The sequence below is a fragment of the Eptesicus fuscus genome, chromosome 20 (assembly GCF_027574615.1).
Source record: "Eptesicus fuscus isolate TK198812 chromosome 20, DD_ASM_mEF_20220401, whole genome shotgun sequence".
NCBI lineage: Eukaryota > Metazoa > Chordata > Mammalia > Chiroptera > Vespertilionidae > Eptesicus > Eptesicus fuscus.
In genome coordinates this window covers 40,663,594-40,687,456 of record NC_072492.1, presented here as the reverse complement: position 1 = coordinate 40,687,456, position 23,863 = coordinate 40,663,594, and the positions used below count along the sequence as shown (strand labels likewise).

Sequence of the window (23,863 nt, the reverse complement as noted above, 5' to 3'; positions counted from 1 at the left end):
CAGTGGTTGAGCATGGACCTGTGAACCAGGAGGTCACGGTGCGATTCCTGGTCAGGGCACGTGCCTGGATTTGGGGCTCAATCCCCAGTGGGGGGCATGCACGAGGCAGCCAATCAACGACTCTCTCTCATCATTGATGTTTCTCTCTCTCTCTCCCTCTCCCTCCTCTCTGTAATCAATAAAAAATATATACTTTAAAAAAGTTTAAGAAACAGTATTCACCTTTGCTACATGTACACTCATGTTTTTTTTTCCTTTTGAAAAGTTGATTACAATCTACTAAATTGATTTCATAACTCACTAATGGCACTTAACTCACATTTAGTAAAACACTTGTGAGCTCGCCACCACCCCTCCTGTCCCTCCCTCCCCTCCTAGCTGCAGCCTCTCTGAACCCCCCTCCACATTTCCTTCTGTTCCATCCCCAGTAGCTCAGGGCAGAACCTCTCGTCCTCCCCAACAACAGTTCCCTTGAAGGAACTGCCCCCAAGAGCAGCATCTTCCAGAAGATGGCGCCTGCAGCATGTTGTCCCTGACCAGTCACCCACAGAGGGCAAAGCGCCCGGACCACCCCGGAAGCCAGGTCTGTCTCTTTCCTCGTTCTGTGACTGAGAGAAGGTGGAAACTCACTGACTCTCGGGGCGTCCCAGGACAGTTGGTTCTGGGGGAGGAGCGGGGCTGAGGAGGGACAGGAGGTCAGGGCGAGGGGCTCTGGTAGCATCAGTTTATCACACACGTGCCTTTCTCCTTGCAGGGGTTTTTGTCCTCAGAGACGCCTGTGAGGAGAGGGTCGTTTCCTGCTTGGGCCTCCACATAATCTTTGATTTCCTTTCCTGTCTTGGAGATCTGTGAGGAAGCAAAGCAAGGTTCCAACCTTGTTTATTGCTCAGGATCCATGACTCGGTCAGTCCCCCCAAAATAGGCTCTGGACGGGGTAGAGAGAGAGGCCAGAGAGAAGAACGATGAGAGGGACAGGCAGGTGTGAGGGGGGTGGCAGTTCCTTGTCCAGAACCACAAAGCCTGACTTGCCTGCAAGGGATGCTGGCCCAGAGCCAGGGCTGGGCAGGCGCGGAGGGTCTGTCCTGTGCATCTCCCTGGGGTCAAACCCCAGCCTCCTTACCCCATCCCAGAGGCACCTCCTGCTCCTTCCCCTGCCCTGGAGAGGTCCCACCACCCCACTGTCCATCACTTCCTCCTTCGGGTTCCAGCTCCATGAGAACTAGGAAGGGATGGAGAAGAGGGAGCAGGGAAGGGAAGAGGAGACTCACCGGAGCTCTCGGGTTCTTCACTTCCTTCTTCAGCTGCTCCACCTCCACCCTCAATAGCGCCTCCTCGCTGAGCTCCTGGGCCATCCTGCCCTGGAGAGACCTGGTTCTGGAAAGGATTTTGCAGCCAGAATTGCAAATCCCCTGGGCTCCCCCAGCTCCCTCCTCTGTACTCTCTGCACCTCAACGTCTACCCTCTTCCCTGCCATGTCCCTCAGTTCAGGCCCCTCATTGCTCACCATTTCTTCACTGCATCCTCCCCACCCCACCTCTAGCACGAGTCTAGGCTCAGGAGGAGAGGATGATCCCAGTCTGGTGGGGGAGGCACACTCCTATCCTCAGGTAAGGACCCGTCTATGGAGGAAACAGAAGTCAGAGCATGGGGAGGGGAGAGAAAAAGAGTTTCTTCCTGCCCTGGCTGGTTTGGCTCAGTGGACAGAGCATCGGCCTGCAGACTGAAGGGTCCCAGGTTTGATTCCAGTCAAGGGCACATGCCTGGGTTGCGGGCTCGATCCCCAGTGAGGGGTGTGCAGGGGGCAGCCAATCAATAATTCTCTCTCATCATTGATGTTTCTATCTCTCTCTTCCTTTCCCTTCCTCTCTGAAATCAACTAAAAATAAAAAAAAAAAAAGAGTCTCTGTGAGGGAGATTTGGGGAGCAAAGTATTGTTGCACATACTACACAGGCAGAAGTTTTAAGGAAACTCCAGGTGCTGTCAGAGGAGAGGGAACCCCAGTGGTTAGGAGAAGGGCTCTGGAGCCTGTTAGACTCCAGCTCTGATCCCAGCTCTGCTGCTTCCAAGCGGTGAGGCCTTAGGCAAGTCACTCAACCTTCCTGAGTCTTAGTTTCCCCATCTGCAAAGTGGGCATAATAATAGTACCTACCTTATACGAGTATTGTGAGTACTAAAAAAATAATGCATTTAAAATATTTTAATACGTTGCCTGGCACATAAGGAACACAATACATTTATCACTGTTAACACCACCAACATCATCGTTACACAGTTATCAGAAAGGCCTGTCAGGTGCCTCACTTCAGTAATTCTAAGACCAGATCCCGGCCCACTACAGCCTCGGCCCCTCTCACCTGCCAAGGAAGAGCGTGCACTTCAAGCCGCTTGTGCCCAACCCAGACAAGATGGTGTCTGAGCCGCTCGCCTCTCATCAGCGGCAAGTCTTTGGATAAAGCAGATGGTCTGGAAGCCCGAGTCGCTGATGCCTAAGCTGCTCGTAGGCTCACGGTTCTACGCCCGTCCATCGGCCTGAGCCGCCAAGCTCTCAGTGCCACCAGGGCAGACTCCCTGCCCCCTGCATGAGCCCCACCCCTTTAGGGGCCCCCCTGGCGTAGAGCCTGTTTCCCCAGTCCTCACCCTCCAGCCCTCCCCCCCCCCCCCCCGCCTTCTCTCCCAAGCCCCCCCCCTCCGCTCCCTCCCTCTGAGACTGCTCTAAGGCGATTCTTCCCAATGAGGCAAGTCCCGGAGCAGCTCCTAGCTTCCCTCACCCACGAAGCCTTTGTGTCCCTGCTTGGAGCCCACAACTTCACTTTATAAGCTTCTCCCAGCTCACTCATCATCCACTCATTCAGTAACGTATTCGCACAGGATGCTGTGTCAACTAGCGCTAGGGGCCATGGCCACCTCGAACACCCATTTCCAGGCCTCTTTGCCTCCATGCCTCCCTGAGCCTGGGTGTGGGTCTCCCTCAGCACAGGGCAGAGGGCAGAGGGCAGAGGGCATGTATCCTGATCTTTCTCTTCGTCTCCTCCCAGGACCACCCAAGGTGACAGACACCGAGCTCCTGCTCAGGCCGATGCCTGTCCAATGACAAGGGGACCCTCCAGGAGCAGATGTTAGGGGACAACAGGGTCAGTGAGCGATCTTCTTTTTCTCCTGCCTCTAGGGTGACAGGCCGGGTGCTCAGAGGGGCCGGGAGGAGGCTCGGGATCCGTCCTCGCTTCCCCTGCTCCAGGATTTCTAAGAATGTGAGACCAGGACAGGACCCTGGAGGTCATCTCGCCAACTCCCTGTTAATGTAGGAAATAGAGCACCCACCTCGGAGGCCAGCTCGGCCCTCTAGCCACCGCCGCTCCTAAACCCGAGCAGTTCGTCAGGAACGTGAACCTGGTGCTTCTCAAAGCCAAGTCCTTCCTGTTGTCTAACCTGAGTCCCGCACGCTACCCTTGGTCCATTGCACCTCATCCTGCCTCCATCGAGCACAGAGCATGTGCACCCCATCGTCACCGCATGGAGCCCTGCAGAGGCTGACAACACTTCACAGGGGACTCGGGCTGTATCTTCCTGCTGCCCCGTCTGACTCTTCCTACTGTCCGTCTTTCATTGTTGCTGCTCCGCCACCCTACAGCCCCCCCACCGCCCCCACCCGCACGACTGGTCTCCATATCCTCTCCGCCCTCCACTCCGCTGTCCCTTGGTGACTCATCCCTGGGCTTCCCAAGGAAGCCCCCGCCCTCTGCCCTTTCCTCCCCATCCCTGAGTGGAAAATCTGTCTCCATGCCCCCCCTCCCCAGCAGGCCACCCCCTTCCTCCCCAATCAACCCCCCCGCCCCCCCGCAACAGTTTCCTCTCCAGGCCCAGGGAGCAATCACAGACGCCCCGACCTCGACTTCCTCTGCTGGGAGAGGGTGGGAGGCTGGGCCCCCAAAGGGACCAGTGGCTGTCCCTTCCTCTGGGCAGGGGACAGAAAGGCGCAGGCCCAGGGAGCAGGCACCGACTTCCTCTTGTCCCGGAATGAGCATGCCTGCCCTTTGCAAGCAGGTTTCGGTCTCTCACGAAGAGGAAACCAAAAGCGGTGAGAGAGAGGGGAGGCAGAGCGACCAATCAAGGGAAGGGTGAGGCACAAAACCGGTGGCTCCGTGGGGCGCCGGCAGAGCGGGGGGGCCATGGCAGAGCTGCAGCAGCTGCAGGAGTTCGAGATCCCCACGGGCCGGGAGGCTCTGCGGGGCAACCACAGCGCCCTGCTGCGCGTCGCCGATTACTGCGAAGATAACTACGCACAGGTAGGCAGAGCGGGCCGGCCCGACACCCCAGTCCCTGGAGGGGCCCTAGGCAAGGCCACCCCCAGGGCAAGGCCATGGGCACCATCCTGACAGGTGCTTGTCCTGGGCTTTGGCTGAGAAATCCTCCCGCTCCAGGCCTCAGCTTCAACCCAGTCCCCCAAACTTTAACCGTGACCCTCTGTGACCCAAGCCCCCTCTGTGCCCTTTTCTCTCCCAAAGCCTCAGGTGTCCGGGCGCACTACGCCTTCATTCTCAGCCTCACCCTGGGTTCATCTCCCTCCCAGCCTCTCACTCACATCCACAGGCCCCAAGGGGTCCTCACACACGTTGGCGCCATCGTGTCCTTGCCAGGCTGGCTCTGGGTGAGACTTCCGAAGGAGAGACGAGGTCGGGTTCAAGAGAGGGGTCTGACACAGGCCAGGGGATGAACAGGTGACTGTAGGGAGCAGCCTACCAGCCAGAGATGAGGGTACAGTGGCATATTCGAGCAGTTTTCTAGACTGTGTGGTGGTCCCAGGATAAAGCAGATGGTCTGAGCCTGTGGACTCCTGGGTCAGGGGAAGAGGAAGGAGAAAGACCTACTGACTGAGCGCCTCTGCTATTTCATGAGTCCTGGTGACCACCTGTGAGGCAGCCGTGCAGGGAGGCAGGGGGCCTGCTTAAGGTCACACAACTTGGAAACAGTAGAGCCCAGGCCTCCTGATTCTGAAGCCGAGCTCCCCACCTTCCCGCCTCCCCGACGTGCTGTTTGACTTTAAGACGATTTATCTGCACTCTCTGTCCTCAGTTTCCTCTGCTCCCTTAAGGGCTGCAGACTAATCCTCTTATCCCTTCAGCAAAACTTCATTTTTCTAACCTGTTCTTTTTAAAAAATATATATTTTATTGATTTTTTTACAGAGAGGAAGGGAGAGGGAGAGAGAGTTAGAAACATTGATGAGAGAGAAACATCAATCAGCTGCCTCCTGCACACCCCCTACTGGGGATGTACCCGCCACCAAGGTACATGCCCTTGACCGGAATTGAACTTGGGACCCTTGAGTCCGCAGGCCGACGCGCTATCCACTGAGCCAAACCAGTTAGGGCCTAACCTGTTCTGATCAAACTGTGAGAGGAGGCCCAGGGACTCCCAGATTAATAAGAGCATTGAAAAAAAATAATAATAAAAGGAGCAAGTGCTTATGGGAAAGAGAGAGTCAATGAGCTTGGCCAGTGTGGCTAAATGGTTGAGCATCAACCCATGAGCCAAGAGGTCACTGGTTGGATTTCTGGTCAGGGCACATGCCTGGGTTTCAGGCTCGATCCCCAGGGAGGGATGGATATGCAAGAGGCAGCCGACTGATGATGTTTCTCATCAATGTTTCTATCTCCCTATCCCTTCCTCTTTCTAAAAATCAATAAGACATATTTTTAAAAAGAGAGTCAATCATAATAATAGTTAAAACCCTCGGCCCCCTTACTTTGGGCAAGTGGGTTGCTTCCTTTAGTCCTCACCCCAGTCCTGTGAGGGGAGAACCACTCCCACTTCACAACCAGAGGCCGAGGCCCAGAAAGGCTAACTCACTTTCCCTAGGTTTTCAAGATGGGATTCACACCCGTAACTCTGACTCCAGGTGTCACTTCTGACTGCGTAGGTGTTGACTGGCCTGTAAACCAGCTCCGTTCCCCTAGCACTGCAGGCGCGCTCCTCCTGATGACCAGGAGGGAAGTATTCCTTCCCATTCCTTCCATCAGTTCTGCACATGGCAAAGCACGTTCCCCTTAACTCAATACGATGTGATAATGTATTGGAGCATTTAGTCCAGTGCCTGCCCCTTAAACAGGCCAGGATACATGGCAGCTGTTACTATTATTATCACCATCATCTTCATCTTCGTCATCATCTTATTCATCAGAAGGATGAGAGACACAAGTAGATAAAAGTCTAGAGAGGTGGAACAGCCCTTGCAAAACACTCCGGGGATAGGAAGCCCTGACCCAGGTCGGCATTCCTGGACTCGTGCCTCCTTCAGGCAGAACCCTAACCATGAGACCACAGAACCAATGCCCTTTTCTGGCCTCTCTGAGGATTTTTGTCTGAAGAGCCAATGCCCGAGACGGGTCTGGATGACTTCTTAGAACTGCTTTTTAACAAGGCCTGGTTCCCAGGCCCTCTGTCCTCCCCCAGCCCTCACCCCACCACAAGCAGGTGTCAGGAAACCCTTGGGGAGTGGGGTCAACTGCAGAGTTCTCTGTCAGGGTCCAGGGAGTTTACAGACAGGGTAATTTGCATAAGAAATAAGCAGTCAGTCATGAAGATAGGTCCCAAACCCTTGACCTCCAGACCTGACTTTGGTCTAAGACCCAGGGGTTAGCAGGCATCCAGGCTCTAGCCTGCCAGAGCTGGGACCAGCAGACATTTTTCCTATTTAGGATGACAGAAAAAAATCCAGGGATAAATTCCACATGCCAGTCCAGGGAGGGAGCAGAACAGGAGAGTTGAGCTAACAAATTTGGGTGGAGACCAAATGAGTAGTTCCTGATCCCTCTGGGCCTTCATTTCCTCACCTATTAAAGGGAGGTCTTGAACTAGAACAAGACCTGTTATTCTTTCTGGTTTTAACATCCTGGGTTAGCCTGGCCAGTGTGGTTGAAGCGTCGTCCTATATACCCAAAGGTAGCAACATCCCTGGTTGCAGATTTCTCTTTCTCTCTCTCTCTCTCTCTCTCTCTCTCTCTTCTCTCTCTCTCTCTCTCTCTAAAAACAAACAAACTTATTTTCAGTTAAGGATTTAAAAAGTCCTTGATTGTTTTTGGTTGTATATGCTAATGAGATGTAAATTACTTGCAAATGAGCATCTCCTAGCTGGTGTTGGAACAGAAAGGCAGGGAGGGACTCCTGAGAGGAGTAACACAGGAGGGGCAGGCAGCTCAGAAGATTCTGGGTCTGCCCTTTGGCTCCAGCCTAACTCAAGCGACATTGGAGGCAACCAGATCTCGCTGAGCACCCAGCTCTGGTAGGTTCCAGGAGTGTTCTCCACATGAGTGCTGAGACCCCACGGTGCAGCCTTGTCTGCCCTGGACTTACCTCCCCATCCCCGCAAAGGTACAGGCTAGAATGCAGCAACTCCATGACCCATCAGAGATGAGGAAGCTGACTGGGGAACCAAATGGCCAGAGAAGTTTTGTCCCAATCACCGCAGTGGGATCTGGAACTGAAAAAAACCCCTCTTCTGTCTCAAGCCACTCCCTGCCCAGCCCTTCACCACTGACTGGCAGGGTGACCCTGCTCAGCCCCTGGCACAGGGCCTGGAATACAGTGGGAAGATGCCCAGCAAGTATTTGGGTTTACATTAAATCCATTAATTAATTCAGAAATGCATATTTTCTATCGTCTGTTTTGGGGACACTATACCAAGATGGGATAGAGAATAAAACAGAAAAGCTCCTTGCCCTCACTGTGCTTACATTTTAGTGTGTGTGTGTGTGTGTGTGTGTGTGCATCTGTGTAGCAGATATAAAGTAAATAGATAAATAATTGCTGATAGTGCTAAGTGCTTTGAAGAAAAGAGAACAGGGTAAATATGTCCGTTGAAACAGAAGTGGGCTGGGGAAAACAGGGTGGTGAGGGAAGGTGTCTCTGAGGAGCTGAGAATTAACAATAAGAAGGTTTCTAGAAATAAGTTCAAGTCAAAGACCCTGAGGTAGGAACAATCTTAGCTTGATCAGGAACAGAAACCCATGGCCAATGTGGCTGGAGGGGAGTAAGCGAGAGAGGGAGTGGTAGGGAATGAGGGTGAAGAGAAAACAGGACCCAGCCTTGCGGTGGTCCTATATAGGCCATAGTTAGTAGTTTGCATTTCATCCTCCATGTACTGGAAACTAGTGGAAGGAAGGAATGAATGAAGTAACTATCTTTGGGCCTCAATTTCCTTATCTATAAAATGGACCAAATCAGTGTCCCCCAAATACCCAGTTGCAGAAGAGCACAAGAGTCCCCTGGGGAGCTTTTAAAGGCACAGACTCACCAGCCTCACTCCCACAGGATCCCGGTTAGAAGGTCTGGGATGAGGGCCTGACCTTCCCAGAAGGTCAGGTGGGTTTTAAGTTTGAGATCTCCTCTAATCAGTATTGCCTTTCCCTCTCTTTTTCTACTATTTACCCTTTACCCCCACCTCCCAAGAGGTCCTCAAAAAGGTGGTAGGGTTAATATTCAGGTTGACTATTTGAGAAGGGGTATCTTTCTCTTCCCTTGCCTCCATTCCCGGGGGCTACAGACTTGCTTTTCTGATGTCCCCTGAGGCCACCTACTGTAACATCATTCTTCTGGAAAACACTTAAAACACCTAAGGGCTGTTGCTTTTCCCAATCCAAGCCCCACCTTCCCTATACCCTCTCCCATCCCACCTGTCCAGCAAAGAGTCAGTGGAAGGTGCTGGCCTCCGACGAGGACTGTATGTATTTCAGGCCACAGACAAGCGGAAGGCACTGGAGGAGACCATGGCCTTTACCACCCAGGCGCTGGCCAGCGTGGCCTACCAGGTGGGCAACCTGGCCGGGAACACCTTGCGCATGTTGGACCTGCAGGCAGTCGCTCTGCGACAGGTGGAAGCCCGTGTAAGCACACTGGGCCAGGTAAGGAATGTGGGGAGGCTTCTTGCATCCTCCCCATAGTCTGCAGCCCCACGAGGGCATTTTCTCCAGTAATATTTCTTTGCTGCCTTTTTCCACATCCAGATGTCTGACTTTGTCACAGAAGCTTGGCAATTCCCAAGCGATTTGAGCCTCCTTATCTTTGTGTCTGTGTCAATGCTGGGCCTTGATGCCCCATCAGACTAGGAACTCCCTGAAGGCAAAGCTCTTTCCTTCTCTGACTCCTATCCTGCGTGGTAGGAAGCAGGTTCTACCAATCACGGTGGCTGCGTAGTCCAGGAAAGAGGCAAAATGGACCCTGTTTCCATCTAAACATGGGCAATCTATATAATAAAAGCCTAAGCGACCGGTTTGGCAGAACGTCCAGAACGACCGGTCGCTATGATGCGCACTGACCACCAGGGGCAGACGCTCAACTCAGGAGCTGCCCCCTGGCGGTCAGTGCGCTCCCACAGGGGGAGGGCCGCTCAGCCAGAAGCTGGGCTCATGGCTGGCGAGCGCAGCAGGGTTGGCAGGAGCTTCTCCCGCCTCCACGGCAGCGCTAAGGAGCAGTGAGCCGAGCAGAAGGAGTAGAGAGCAGGTGGGCGGTAAGAACTGAGGGGTCCCGGACTGTGAGAGGGTGCAGGCCGGGCTGAGGGACTCCCTCCCCACCCCATGCACGAATTTCGTGCACCGGGCCTCTAGTAACTTAATAAATGTCCTAGACCCAGAGTGCTTGCTTGGCAAGGTCATCTTCAGCTCTGGAAGCACTGCCACCGCCCTAGTGTCCCCTGCCCACCTATCACCACCCCCCCTTCCTTCCTGGATCCTTGGCTGAGGAGTTAATTGCCCCATAAACCACATGCACAGATTCAATTACACATCAGCCTGGCCTGTGCAGCAGCCCCGTGCTCAGTGTGGGGGTGTCTTCCTCTCATCCCGGCAGAGGGGAGTTCCTACCCTCTCAGTGCTGTAGGTTTCTCCACAAAACGTCCCAAGAGAAATTCACTTATTTGTCCCTCAAAAGGGAGAGCTGACCCTGCCACACCTCCACGTTCTCCCTCTCTGCTCCCAAGCCAGCCCAGTCTCTCCCCGACACCCCCAGGGATGCCGTCTCCTCTGTTCCTCTGGTTCCTGCTCAGCTAATAATAACCCCCATTCTCTTCCACCAGGAAGTTGCTCCAAAGTGGCTCCATCCTCCCAGGGCAACTCTTTCCAAATGCTGTGTGGCCTTGGGGACAAAACTCGCTCTTTCTCTGGACCTCACCACTTCCCTACCCCCACCCCAAAGGCTCTAGCCTCTTCCTCCCTTAAGGGTCTGCTGTAGAGTCTCCCCCTGCCCTCACTGTCACCTCAAACCCTGCCACGCAGATGGTGAACATGCATATGGAGAAGGTGGCCCGGAGGGAGATCGGCACCCTAGCCACGGTCCAGCGGCTGCACCCCAGCCAGAAAGTCATCGCCCCCGAGAGCCTCCCTCCCCTGACGCCCTACTTCAGGAAACCCCTCAACTTCGGTTGCCTGGATGACATTGGCCATGGGATCAAGGTAGAGACAGGGCCCCTCCTCTTTCCCCACCACCTCCCCCCCTCTTCTGCCTCACCGCTCCCTTCCCTTCCACATCCATGTTCCTGTCCCCACGTCCTGAAGCCAACCCCCTCCTGAAAAACCCTCCATGACCGGCCTTCACCCTGTACTCAGATGATGTGCTGAGACTGACATTTGAGCCGTGGTGCTGGCGTGTGTGAAGGGCGAGAGGAGGAAGGGCGGTTGTCGGGGTGTGCATGAGCATGGCTCCCCGGCCACATGAGAACAGCAACTTCCTCTGTCTGGAGGTTTGAGGTCACGGCACTGAAGTCACCCCAGAGCTACTGCTGGGCGAGAAAGGGCAGGGATGCAGCCACTCAAGGGGGCCCGTGGTGAAGACAGGGGAGCAGGACTCTGGCATTTTCTTCTTGGCCCATCTACTGAGAGGGGGGAGAGGACACCCCCCCCCCCGCTACCCCCTTTGATCAATTCCTGGCCCCACACTCCAACATTCCAGGCTAAATGGAAGCCCCTCTGTATCTAAATGACTCCTCCTCCTCCCATATCCTTAGCATGCCTTGCCCTCAGAAAGGGGGGAACTAAATCTCTCCTGCAGGCACCAGGCCTCCCCACCTGCTGTCCAACCTAAATGCTTTAGGATTCTGCTCAAGTCCCTGTGTCTTGACCCCAGTGAAGTAGAGAAGCAGATGTCACTCCCTGTGTACCCTCTCCGCGGGAAACCCTATCATCACAGAAGGGCTCTCGGCCTGGGCTTGTACCTTGTCATGGGTGGTCTGCTCCTCTCTGCCCTGAACTCCCCAGAGCCAGTGCCACAGGCCTGCTGGGTGGGACTTTTCTAAGCGCGAGGGCCCCCTGCTTTCCCACGCCTTCCTCAGCCCCACGCCAGGTTGGGGTCTGAGTTAGGAACCACCAGGCTGGGCGCTGAGCCGCTGTGGGAGGGGTGAGGTGGGCCCCCGCGGAGGCCGTGCAGAGGAAGTGGCCTTCAGACTGTCTGTGCTCTGAGGTTTCCGTGGGGGCTGCGGCAGACTGGGCGCCCAGGCCGTGAGCAAGAGGGGGTGGGGTGGGGTGGGCCGAGAGGGGGCTGGGAAGTGGAAGTGGGAACTTGCAGGGCCTCGCTCTTCCTCCCAGTCCTTGTCCACCCCTCTCCCCTCTCCCCAGTGGGATGAGGGAGCTGGAAGTGGGGGTGGGGGGAGACTTAGTGTCAGCCCAGCCCCATCCCCCCCCCGCAGGATCTGAGCACGCAGCTGTCGAGGACCGGGACCCTGTCTCGAAAGAGCATCAAGGCGCCTGCCACCCCCACCTCTGCGACTCTGGGGTGAGGCCTCCCCGAGACCCAACCCGGTCTCACATCATCCCCCCCCTCCCGTCCATACCCAACTTCCTCCTCCGCCGGCCGCCCCCTCCTCCCCGCACCTGACCACACCCTCCCCCCTCCTCCCCCCAGGCGCGCGCCAAGGATCCCTGAGCCCGTGCAGCTCCCCGTGGTGCCCGACGGCAAACTCTCCGCCGCCTCATCCGCCTCGTCCCTGGCCTCGGCTGGGTGAGCCCCCCAAGCCCAAACCGTGGTGGGAGTTGAGGGGCCTCCTGCCAGCTGTCACGATGACTACTGGGGTCACAGGGGCGGGGCCAGTTGGGGAAGGGGTCCCCCAAACTAAACGACCCTGCTTCCTCTGATCTCCAGCAGTGCTGAAGGTGTCGGTGGGGCCTCCACGACCAGGGGGCAGGCAGCACCCCCGCCCCCTCCTCTTCCCAGCTCCATGGCCCCACCCCCTCCACCAGCCTCCGACTTCGGCCTGCTGCCCCCTCCCGGTAAGGGACTCCGCCCTCTCCCCCTAGCTCAACTGTGGGGTACCTGTCTCACCTCCCAGTACCCCTCCCCACCCCTCTAGGACATAACCCCGCCCACCTCAGTGAAAGGAAGGAGGCAGAGGTGGTGAACTAACTTAGGGCCTGCTTTATACCAGGGAAGCTTCTCACCCATTTTCTCACTTAAATCTGACCCTAAGAGGATATTCACACCCCCATCTAAGGGACCAAGCTGAGGGTGAAAGGTTAGGGGAGCTGCCCAATGTTACCCAGCTGAGCGGCAGTCTGACTACCCTACACTGTCCAAAGGTTCAGTGTTTCCTGAGCACCTGCTCTGCGCTGGAGGCATTGTGGGAGGACCAGGATGGGCAAGGGCTGGAGGAAGGTCTCATAGAATGGGCAGATCCCGGTGCCCTACTCTTGAACAGCAGTTTCCTGGGGTGAGTGGAGGGGGTTCCCTGTGCCACGATGCACTTTTTCCCTCCCAGCCCCAGAGCTGCCCCCGCCCCTGGACCTGCCCCCTCCTCCGATCCTGGATGTGGATGAATTGGAACTACCACCTCCACCTCCGCCAGGCTTTGGGCCCGAAGAGCCTAGCTGGGCCCCTGCTTCCTACTTGGAGAAAGGTAGGTACCTTTCTGGGCCTGAAGGACACCAGGTCCCCCCACCCGGGTTCCCATTCTACCCCAGACGCATTCTGGGCCTACTGTCAACCCTCCCCACACCCCCTACTTCCTGTGAACTGTGCAAATGTTTGCCCAGCCGTTCAGAACCAAGCTGGGAAGACAGCAGCTGGCCTGGCATTGTGTACTGAGCTGGGGAAGGGTTCGGTCCCCAGGGCTTGGGAGAAGGCACCTCTCACCCCACCGCTTGCACCCTGCTCCCCTTCGAGCTCCCCAGAACCACGCAGGCCCCTGTATCGCCACGGCTGGGCAGGAGGCACTGCTCAGGGCACCCTCTCCTCCGCCCTGCAGCGGTGACACTGTACCCGTACACTGGCCAGAAGGACAACGAGCTCTCGTTCTCGGAGGGCACTGTCATCTGCGTCACCCGCCGCCACTCCGATGGCTGGTGTGAGGGTGTCACCTCGGAGGGGTCCGGATTCTTCCCGGGTAACTATGTGGCGCCCAGCTGCTGACCGACAACCTGCGGCTCTTCTCCAAGTGAACTTCGAACCACAGGCAAAAGCCAGCTCCGAGGTCAAGCCAGGCTGGACTAGAGGAGGTGCCCAGAGGCCTGCTGCAGACTGGAAAGAACTGGAATTCCACCAAGGAGTTTGGTGATCTTGTCCACACGGAGGACCCTATCCCATGGAGGGTGGGGTCTCCAGCTGCAAGTGGCAACTTTGAATAAAACTGATGAACTTTTGATGACTGCCCTGGAGGGCTGGGGGGCAGGGGCAGAGAGAAGGGACTAAAATGCATTTCAGTTCGAAGACTCCTAATTATTGAGCCCCCTCTGCCTGCTCCTAGCAACAGTCTGTCACACATCTCCTCGACCTTCATTACATGCCCTCTCACTGGACCCCCCCCCTGATGCCCCCTGCGGATGGGGCTCACCCTGTCCTTTTGCCTGCTGTGTATCAGCCTTGGTTCCTCAAGCTGGGCCCTCGGCGAAGAGTGGGGACCAACCCCTCAGATAAGTGGGGCTCCCTAAGAGCAGAGACCACCTTCCCCTCCCCCTCCCCCTCCCCCCTCCGATTGCAGCGCCAGAGATCTCAGCGACTCCTCCCCCTTCACCTGCTTTAATAGCTCAGAAACACCAAAGAGGAGGGGCTTGGGTTTCCCTGGCTCTGCTTTAAAACATCATGGCTTTCTGTTCCATAGGAGAGGAGGGGCCGCAGAGGGCCCAGCCCACGGGGGTGACTTTGGTTGTCCCTGGTCTTGTTGCATAGACGAGGCTGGGGTGTGAGAAGACACCGAGGCACCGCTGCGAGGTTCCCGGCGGCTCCGACCCAAGCCGGACAGTGTGCTGCCTCGTTCCACCACCAGGAGGCGACTGTTCCATCTGGCTTTTCTTCCTTTGGGGTTGCTGGCCGGATGCGCGGGGAAGGGAGGCAAGAAAAGGGACGTAGTGTGTGGGATCGCGGTAGGTGACACGAGATCTAGGCTGGGGCTGTCGGCGGAAAGCTTCCTCTCTTTCCGCGGGGAGGCCAATGCGGGAGGATTTCTCCTTGACCTAAGCCCGGGAGAGGGGGAGTTACGGGCAGCCGTTTAACGTTCTCTCGCCTGCAAGGGAACCTCTTCCTCCCAGTTCAGAGGACGAGCCTTTAGGAAACGCTGCTGCCTTCCCGGGAATGCGCATCACCCGGGTTGGGCCACACTCCAGAAGGTAACTGTTTGCTGTGGATCTGAGGGAGGCAGCCGCGCTGGTTTAACTGCATGGGTAGTTCGGGTGGCTCTGAACTCCCTCCTTCAGCCCCCCGAATGGACGGGCATGGAATTCTAGAAATTCCCCGGGGGGACACACCAAAGCGAAAGGGAAAGGAAGTTAAAAAACTAGATTTGTCTCTCCCGATCTCCCTTCCTCACTCCTCGTCGGGGCGCCCCCTGCAGGCAGCCGTCTCAGCACGCCTTCAGCACCTGCTGCAGATGGAGGCGCACGTCGTGGGCGGTCTCCCAGGGCACCACGGTGGCGCGGAAGGAGCTGGGCTCGGCCTTCTGCGCCTCCTGGATGAGGCGGTGCATGGGGTAGCCGCGGCGCGGGAAGGCCACGTCGCCGCTGGCCAGCAGCCCCATGGGGCAGAAGTCGTTGGCGCCGTCGCCCACGTAGAAAAGGCGCTCGAAGTGCACGCCGTCCTGGGCCCGCTCGCGCAGGTAGTCGCTGAGCACCTTGTGCTTGCACATGTTGCTGGGGCACCGCGCGCAGCTGTGCGTGTGGAAGGGCCGCAGCGCCAGCAGCCCCCGCGCGTCGGGCCCCGACGGGTTGCTGAGGATGCGGCGGAACAGGCCCAGGTGGCCGGCGGCGCGCAGAGCGCTCTCCACGCCGAAGGTGTTGGCATCCGAGATGAGAATCACCTCGAAGCAGGCTCCCTGCTTGGCCACAAACTGCAGCAGGTCGCCCATGCCCGGGGACAGGGGGATGGCCTCGTAGACGACACGCAGGTCCCGCGGCCGCACGCCCTGCTCGCCCAGGTACTGGAAGACGCGCTGCATGTACTCGTTGTAGAAGCCCTCGCGGTAGGTGGCGCGCAGGCTCTCCGGCAGCCGCTGGCCCGGCGCGGCGCGCACGATCGAGTCGTCGCTGTTCTCGTCCACGATCGTCTCGTCGAAATCGAAGGTCAGGAGGAAGCGCGGCGCGCCCTGCACCGCCATGCCGCCGTCCTGGGAGCAGGGGGAAGAAGAGCAGCAGGAGGAGGAGGAGGGAGCAAGCGAGAGCGGGCGCGGCGGGCGCCGACCCGGGAGAGGCTGGTTAGCAGGCCTCGGCCAGAGGCGCTGGCACATCCAAGACCTGAGGAGGACCCAAGGCTGGTTAAGCTGGGGGAGCACCCAACGCCGCGGCCCCCTCCCCAGCTCCCTGCCCACCCCCTGGGCACCTCTAAGTTAACTGCGCTGGGATTTATTCTCAGAGGACCAGCTTCCTTGGCACCTGTTTCTGCTCCTCTCATCCAGGGCCATTGGGACTTCACATGGGTCAGCTTGAAAGAGGGGACACCCTTTGGGGTTTCTGGACTAGACTTTCTAGAAACTTCTGACCCCAGTTGTTGGTGTGGATAAAGGGAGGGTGGAGGGGACTCCACTCCTTTCTTCCCTAACAAAGCGTCAGGGAAACCGCCCGTTCACTCAAAGGGAACAGCCCCTACAACCGCCTCCGGGCCGACGGCTGTGGACTGTGGTGGACAGTAAGGAGCTGGTCTCCAGGGAAGACTAGCTGACACCATGCAAAGCACGGGGACAATGAGTGCCAGACCTCGGGGAGCTGGGTTTCAGCCCGGAATAACCAGCGAGGCAGAGGATCAAGGCCCAGGGAGGCTCTCTGGGAGCTGCTTCCAGCCAGATGGCTCTGGGCAGGGGTCCAGGGATGGGACTCAGCTTTTCCAGGGAGTTTTAGGGGCCTGTGCTGACAGCTCATCACTAGTCACTTGCCAATTCCCCGGAAGGACCGTGTCAGCGGGTGGGGTTCGTGCCAGAGTCCGAAGCAAGCGAGCAGCAGAAGCAATGGGGCTTGGGGAGGTAGGAGCCTCCCGCGCCAGGCCACGACATACCTGAGGCAGGTAAGGGAGAGGAGAGAGAGCAGCAGTGGCTAAAAAGGTGAAGCAGGTAGTGGGGACATGGGGGGCGGTATGCGGCAGCGGTGGGGGAAGGGGGGACCAGGAGGACGTAAGGATGGGGGAGCGTGGAGACAGACTGGACAGGAAGACAGAGTGGGGGGGGGGTGAGGAGCTCCAGGAAGTGGAGACCCTGGGTCCGTCATGTTGACAGAGGACATGGGAGAGAATGGAGACAACAGGGCAAGTGTGAGGGCACAAAGAAAGGCAGACAAATGGAGGCAGAAGCCCTCGGCAGCCAGTCCCTGCCGCCTCTGCCTGCCAGCCGCTGGATGGAGGGGCAGCGTGAGCAGGTCACGCACAGCTCACGACGGACTACACTGCCTCCCTGCCCTCCTCCCAGCCTCCACCATCAATTAGTCCAGATGAAACCTCTCCTCTTCCTGGTGTCTTCCTAACTCCAAGATTTCTGTGATGTTTATGGCCTGGCATACCTTGTGACACAGAAGGCCAGGCTCCTAATTTCAGAGCTGGGATTTGAACCTGGCTATCTGCCTCCCTATTGTAACTGTCCTTTTGACCTCATCCTAGAGTCACCCACTGGTCTCGGCAACATCCACCCGGGAGTCTCAGTGGACCAGGATCTTTGTGGAGTTGAGGATGTAAAGCATCAGGACCCTTCAACTGGGATGGAAGCTTCTAGGGATCAGAGGCCCAGTAGAGGTGAGGGCAAGCCTAAAAGGGGCCGCCCCATGATGGAAACATGGAAGCTGAGGCCTTACCCTAAGAGACCTCTAGAGGGACCCACTTACCCTAGACAGGCATCGGAGGCCAGCAACCGGAAAACACCCGCTCATTGTTGGTGCACCGCCCCGAGCACCACCTGTAGGGACTGCTGGGCTCTAGCCGCCGTCCGGAGCTCCTGACAAGCACACAAGGTCTGTTTGAGGGTGCCCAGGCAGCTGGCTGTGTTCCCACCACTAATGCTACCAGCCCTTATCCCCGCGGCTGGGCCCCAGGAACCACTCCCAGGAGCTCAGTGAAAACAACCCCTCAGCCGGGCAGAGTGCGTACAGAGCACAAAGCCCTTGCTAGGCATCCTCTTAGCAAACCACTAGGATGCAGGAGAGGCTATAGGTGTAGCGTTGGAGACCCAGAGAGGGGAACTGACTTGCTCAAAGGTCACCACTGTACACGGCCGACAGATTCAAAACCAGATCTGAGCCCTGGCTGGTGTTGCTCCGTGGTTAGAGCATCAGCACCCCACACCAAAGGGTCGAGGGTTCGATTCACGGTCAAGGGCATGCACCTGGGTTGCAGGTTCCATCCCGGGCCCTGGTCAGAGCGAGGGTGGGAGGCAGCGAATTATGTGTCTCTCTCTCTCTCTCCCTCCCTTCCACACTCTATCCTCAGGTGAGGATTATCAACAGCACCAAAAAACAGATCTGAGTCTGAGACCAGTGCTTTTTTTCTCTAGTACAATCATTGTCCCTGTGTGCAGTACAACATAGTTTACAGATCACCTTCACTCATATTCTCTCACTGCTCATCCGTTTCATGAATTCAGCAGATGCGAAAGGCTCAGAGAGGTTCAATACCTCCTTGCCCATGGCCATGCTCTTCCCACGGGGCAGAACCTGGATCATGAGCACCTGGCCACCGCCTCGCCTGCCCTCTGTCCTCGCAAGGGAAGGGGAAGGTGATCAGGCCCATTGTACCCCAGCTGGGGGGCAGAGACCCCCCCTGGCACCACAGGTGACCTGGGCCTGGAGAGTCAGACTGACATTTCTGCTGGACTTTGCTATGTGGCTTCGGGGACAGGCCTTTACTGACATGGCTATAAAGGACACCACCTGCGGCTCCCTGTGCCCTTCTCTACCCCTGACCCCCTCCACCCTGGGGTTGAATAAGAGGCCAGAGGCATCTGGGACAGAGTGGAAAGACATGGAGAGCCAGGAAGACTAGACAGGGAGCAGAGGTCTGGCTGGCTGCTGCCCTCTGGTGGTGACAATGGGTGACACTGGAAACACCTCTGACGGTCAAGGTGACACTCTCCCCAGACCATCCCAGGATAGCGGGGAGAAGCTATTTCCCCCCAAGACAGAGACTGGGACATCCCAGGAGCAGGGATCCGGTCAGAGGGAGGGTACCCCATCCCTCTCCACTTAGACCACACATGCACGAAACCCTTTCGGTCAAGAAGGGAATACGGGTATCAGCCTTTTCTCTAAGAACTTTTAATCTAGGAATTGGGAGAGGTGGTCAAAGCTAAATGGGGCAGTGGGCAAAAGAGGGAGGGGGTGGGAGAGGAGACAAGGTGGAGATGATGGGAGGGAGGTACAGGGACAAGGAATTGACAGGTTTTAGAGGGTGGGAGCTCTCCCTAGGCCTTATCTGGAGGGAGTTCCAGCCTTCCAGAATCCTGGCTAATCCTTTTATCCCGTAGAAAAGGGTCTCCTTACTTTGCCTTCGTTTCTTTATCTTTTTCTAATTTGGTGGAGCATTCTACTGATCTAATCATCCTCAAAACTTCTCGTTTCTTATAGCAAAAGACAGTTACTTTTTTGCATATACTAACAATAGTATTTAGGGAAATCAGTTACAAATTTATTATTTTTGTCCTTGTTTCTTTTAGTCCCCAAAGCAGAAAGCCAGGCATCCTGGGTTTCTTCCCCTGGAAACGGAGAAAACTATACTGTGACACCCCACCCCTAGCCCGGTCCCACAGCAGTCAGAGGGGCCCCGGGCCCCACTGGAATCTGGTTCCCATAATGTCCATATTACTCACCTCTAGAGCAGTTTTGTCCTGAATGATCAAATCATTTTGTGCCGTCCAAAAGAGTTCCTCAGATAAAAGGAGCACAGGATCTCCGAACTTCTCCGGCAGGCTAGAGCAGAGAGAGGAGAGAAAGGTTTCTTCAGGGTGACAGGGAGTCAGTCCATAACTAGTGCCAGCTAAAAGCGGTGCCTAGAGCAGGGCCTGGCCCTAGCCGATTTGGCTCAGTGGACAGAGCGTCAGCCTTCGGACTGAAGGGTCCCAGGTTCGATTCCCGTCAAGGGTGCAGGAGGCAGCCGATCAATGGTTCTCTCTCATCATTGATGTTTCTATCTCTCCCTTCCTCTCTGAAACCAATAAAAATATATTAAAAAGCAATGGAGCCCTAGCTGGTTTGGCTCAGCAGATAGCTTCGGCCTGCGGACCTAAGGGTCCCGGGTTCAATTCCAGTCAAAGACACGTACCTCGGTTGCAGGCTCCTCCCTGGCACCTAGGTCGGGGCTTGTGCAGGAGGCAACCAGTTGACAAGTTCCTCTCACACTGATATTTCTCTCAGTCTTTCCATCTCTCTTCCACTCCCCTTAAAAATCAATGAAGAAATAGCCTCAGGCAAGGATTAACAAAAACACACACAAAATAAACAATGGAAACGTATCCTCAGGTGAGGATTAACAACAACAAAAAAGATCAGGTCTCCTGGTATCAATCACTAGAAGTCAGATTCGGATTAACAACAGAAAGATCAGGTCTCCTGGTATCAATCACTAGAAGTCAGATTCGGATTAACAACAGAAAGATCAGGTCTCCTGGTATCAATCACTAGAGGTCAGATTCGGATTAACAACAGAAAGATCAGGTCTCCTTGTATCAATCACTAGAAGTCAGATTCAGGCACTAGGTTGGGATTCTTTTCCTCCCCCAGACACTGGCAAATGGGAAAAACAGGCCAAAAGAGGTCGAGCTAACATCTGGGGCCACACAGTATCAGAACCAGGATCAGAACTCGGGGGTCCCTGGTGCCACTTGCATTTAGAATTGCCGGATTTAAAACTGTCCGGCCCTAGCCGGTTTGGCTCTGTGGATGGAGCACAGGCCTGCGGACTGAAGGGTCCCGGTTGGACTCTGGTCAAGGGCACGTGCCTCGGTTGCACGTGCGGGAGGCAACCAATCAACGTGTCTCTTTCACATCGATGTTTCTCTCCGTGTGTCTCTCCCCCTCCCTTCCACCGTCTAAAAATCCCTGGGTGAGGACTAACAGCAGCAACAAAATTGCAGCCTGATGCGGGGCTGGTGTGGCTCAGTGGCTGAGCGCGGACCCATGAACCAAAAGGTCCCTGGTTCGATTCCTGTGCAGGGCACATGCCTGGGTTGTCCGCTGGATCCCCAGTAGGGGGCGTGCAGGAGGCAGCCAACAGATGATGTTTCTCTCTCCTTGATGTTTCTATCTATCCCTCTCCCCCTCTCTCTCTAAAAATCAACAAAAATCACATATGTTAAAATTGCAGCCAGAGCTTCCCTTATTGCCCTGGAGCCCCAGTTGGACTATGAGCTTCCTGCCCTAACTAGCTGGAGGCGATGACCTGGACCCCGGTGCCAGTGAAGAAGCGGGGACCTGGAGTCACCTCTGGGCTTGCCCTGCTGGGAGGGGATCCTCATTGGGCAGGGAGGTGGCAGCTGCCGGGTGGAATGGGGGGAGAGATATTTTTAGAGGTGGCTGCAAGGCAGGCACTCTGGCACCCCCCCAGCTGGCGGGCTTTTCCCTCCAATGCGGGGCGGAGGGTGCGCAGCTCAGAGAGCCGAGGGGGCTGGCGGGTGGCGGGGAGCGAGGGGGCACCGATTCTTTCGCTTTGACCGAGTCGGGGACGGCGGGTACACCCGGGCATCGCAGCCCGTTCCTGGGGCAGGAGAGAGGGGGACGCATTCCTCTGTTCCAGGGACTCCCCCACTGACACACGCGTGAAGGAGCGCCCTCAAACTCTACACAGCCCCCACTCCACGCTCGGACCCCGGCCCTCCCCGACCGCGGGGAACCCAGGACTCACGCGCGGAGCGGCGGCGGCAGAAGTCTGTCCCGGCTGAGTTTGAGGCGCAGAGAGTGGAGAGAGGGGCTCGCGGAGGTATTCGGGCGCAGGATGGAGCCGGGGGTGCTTACGGGAATCGGAGGGGACGCGGTGTCTCATCCACCCTCGGATTTCTGGGCTCCGGCTCACGAGTGCCTCCGGTCCGGAGGGGCCGTGGATGATGTGCGTCTGGGCCGTCCCCTCCACCTGCCTTCCATCCCCCCCCTGCCCGGGCCGCCGCGCGTCCCCTTTAAATGCCCGAGAGCCGGAGCTGGAGCCGCGCTGGCTCTGCGGCTGCCGCAGCGGCCGGGCCACCGCAGTCCCCGCACGTCACAAGCGGCTGTCCAATCACAGCGGCGCCGGCGCACATGAAAAGGGGCGGGCCCCGCCCCCCGGCTGCCCCGGAGGCTCCGGGAGCGCCCGCGTGGGTGGGATTGGGTGCCGCGGGGAAGGGTAGGGACGTGGGTGGGGGCACCCGCGTGGGAGTGGATGCAAGGTTCTGCGTAAGTCCCGCCCACATGCCCTGGGGTGCCAAGGCTGCGGACTTGCTCCTGCCGCCCAGGGCTCTGATCCCCGAGATGTGCAGAGATGCACCCCCACCTCCAGCTCTCATTCGGTTCTAACCCCTAAGCCCAGGGACAGGCACCCGTGGACCTCGCTCAAGGAAGGCAGCTCCCGTGTTCCTCTCCCACGTGCGCGTAGCGAGGGGCCATCTGCCCCCAGGCGGAGCCACAGCGCCCCATCCCGGCCCTGGGGACTCTTCCCCGGCTACAGGGTACGGAGAGGGGGACCCGGGGACCGAGTAGTTCGCCCTTTGCCGGTGCTGTTGTAACTGAAGTACCTTCTTTGCTTCCCAAGAGTCTGTGGCCAGCCCCCTTCCCCCACCCGCCGTCTGCCCTCCCAGCCTGGTGGCGAGGAGTGAAGATTCTGTTTAGAGAGGAAAAGAGGGGAAGCTTGTATTTATGGAGAACATACTGTGAACAGGGCACTGTACTTGGTCGCTGCACTCGTGGTTGAACGTTCACAACACTCAGGAGAAAGCTTTGCCTGAGTTCAAGTCCATGCACACCTGACCCATGGGGTCACAAAGGGGCCGTGTGAGTGGGGAGAACGCAGGTTCTACCGTCAGTCCTCCCTCAGTTTCCCCTGCTCCACGCCTTGAAGACAGCCAGCAGATTTAAAGGCCCCAAGTGATCTGGAAGCCAGAGGAAGTGTGGGTCTGCAGAGAGTTACCCTAACCTCTGTGCCAGGGGCTGGGGCGACAGTCATGAACAGGGCACATGTGTGTCATATTTCTTTCTTTTTTTAAAAATATATTTTATTGATTTTTTTACAGAGAGGAAGGGAGAGGGATAGAGAGCTAGAAACATCGATGAGAGAGAAACATCCATCAGCTGCCTCCTGCACACCCCCTACTGGGGATGTGCCTGCAACCAAGGTACATGCCCTTGAGGGGAATCGAACCTGGGCCCTTTCAGGCTACAGGCTGACGCTCTATCCACTGAGCCAAATTGGTTAGGGCTGTGTCATATTTCTGTTGCTGGAAAGGGTACCTGGCCCTGAGCAGGGTCTGCCTAGGGCCAGGCGGTAGTGTGTGGGTTCTTGACTTCGCGCAGGAAAAATTTCCTAGCGTGAGTCTGGGTGAATCTAGAGCACAGTTATTAAAGCTGGGGGCAGTGAAACAAGGAAGGCTGGGAAATGGTTCTAGGCTGGTCTGCTTTGACTCACCAAAAAGAAAAGGGGGCCTTGGGGACCAGTTCGGAGGGTTATCATGGGATGAACTGCCAACTGCCCATTGCTGCCCTGATTGCAAGGCTGCTGGGGACTATTAGAGTTTAGTGGATGCCTGCCTGGGGGTGGGGGGGGGGCGGGGAGAGGGAGGAGGAGGAAGGTGCTGGCGTGCCCTTGGAAGGTAGAGCTCGAGGCAAGGCCTTCTTTTTGAGGGGTTTTGAAGGCTGGGCGTTTAGGGAAGGTCTTAGGGAGCATCTCTATAGAATGTTCATCCGCTTTATGCTGATGTGCTAAAATGGGGTTCATTCTCTTAACTTCATCTGTCCTTGGGTGTGGTTGGCAATAGCTCTAATTGGATTTCTGCTGTCTCCTCTGGGTTTAGGGAAGATAGGATTGACTAATCTGTCTCATTTCCACACACACAGAGGGAAACAAGTGCTTTAAAGCTGCCACCCTGATCCTTAAAACCCTTGACAGTAACTCCCAGGGTCCCAGCCCCTGACACACTGGCTGGTTCACTTCCCCTCAGCCCCGTCTTACCCCTCACCCTTTCCTCCAGCTCCCAATACACCTGCTCTTTCCTTGGGACCACCCTCTTCAGAACATGCCTGTCCCATTTGCTGGTGTAGCCCAGCCTGGACATCACCTCTTGCCCGGTTATCCCACAGCTCCTTTTAGTGCACTCGTCATGTGTGTGCTACCAGCACACATGGTAGGCGCTACACATATTTCCCCATGTATCAATGCATGTAATCCTCACATCCTCTGACCTGGGTGTATGGCTCATTTTGTTGTTGAGAAATGAAGGCACAGAGAATTGAGGTGACTCGGGGTCACCAAG

General features: G+C 56.7%; 3 protein-coding genes across 8 annotated transcripts; 1 reads left to right on the top strand and 2 right to left on the bottom strand.

Moving 5' to 3' along the window:
* Positions 1-720: 720 nt before the first annotated feature.
* GNGT2 (G protein subunit gamma transducin 2) lies at positions 721-1,352 on the bottom strand. Its single transcript, XM_008153739.3, has 2 exons — positions 1,269-1,352; positions 721-846 (listed from the first exon to the last, which is right to left on the bottom strand). The coding sequence occupies exons 1-2, from the start codon at positions 1,350-1,352 to the stop codon at positions 721-723; spliced, it is 210 nt and encodes a 69-aa protein (XP_008151961.2).
* On the top strand, positions 851-13,652 carry ABI3 (ABI family member 3). The gene is made up of 9 exons (XM_054709281.1): positions 851-903; positions 4,043-4,284; positions 8,730-8,897; positions 10,266-10,442; positions 11,672-11,757; positions 11,887-11,982; positions 12,124-12,251; positions 12,737-12,874; positions 13,223-13,652. Exons 2-9 carry the CDS (start codon positions 4,168-4,170, stop codon positions 13,384-13,386), a joined length of 1,074 nt encoding a protein of 357 aa, XP_054565256.1. The 5' UTR covers positions 851-903; positions 4,043-4,167; the 3' UTR covers positions 13,387-13,652.
* A 324-nt stretch (positions 13,653-13,976) lies between these two features.
* On the bottom strand, positions 13,977-21,620 carry PHOSPHO1 (phosphoethanolamine/phosphocholine phosphatase 1). 6 transcript variants are annotated; one of them, XM_028128701.2, is made up of 6 exons: positions 21,384-21,620; positions 19,696-19,811; positions 19,244-19,343; positions 17,268-17,377; positions 16,334-16,452; positions 13,977-15,698 (listed from the first exon to the last, which is right to left on the bottom strand). In XM_028128701.2, exons 4-6 carry the CDS (start codon positions 17,310-17,312, stop codon positions 14,813-14,815), a joined length of 1,050 nt encoding a protein of 349 aa, XP_027984502.2. In that variant the 5' UTR covers positions 17,313-17,377; positions 19,244-19,343; positions 19,696-19,811; positions 21,384-21,620; the 3' UTR covers positions 13,977-14,812. The 6 variants fall into 6 exon arrangements, with proteins under 6 accessions (XP_027984502.2, XP_027984501.2, XP_054565413.1 ...); XM_028128700.2 differs by lacking the exon at positions 19,696-19,811 and having other exon boundaries at positions 21,274-21,620; XM_054709438.1 differs by lacking the exons at positions 16,334-16,452; positions 19,696-19,811 and adding an exon at positions 15,784-15,885 and having other exon boundaries at positions 13,977-15,571; positions 21,274-21,620.
* Between the last annotated feature and the right edge of the window lie 2,243 nt (positions 21,621-23,863).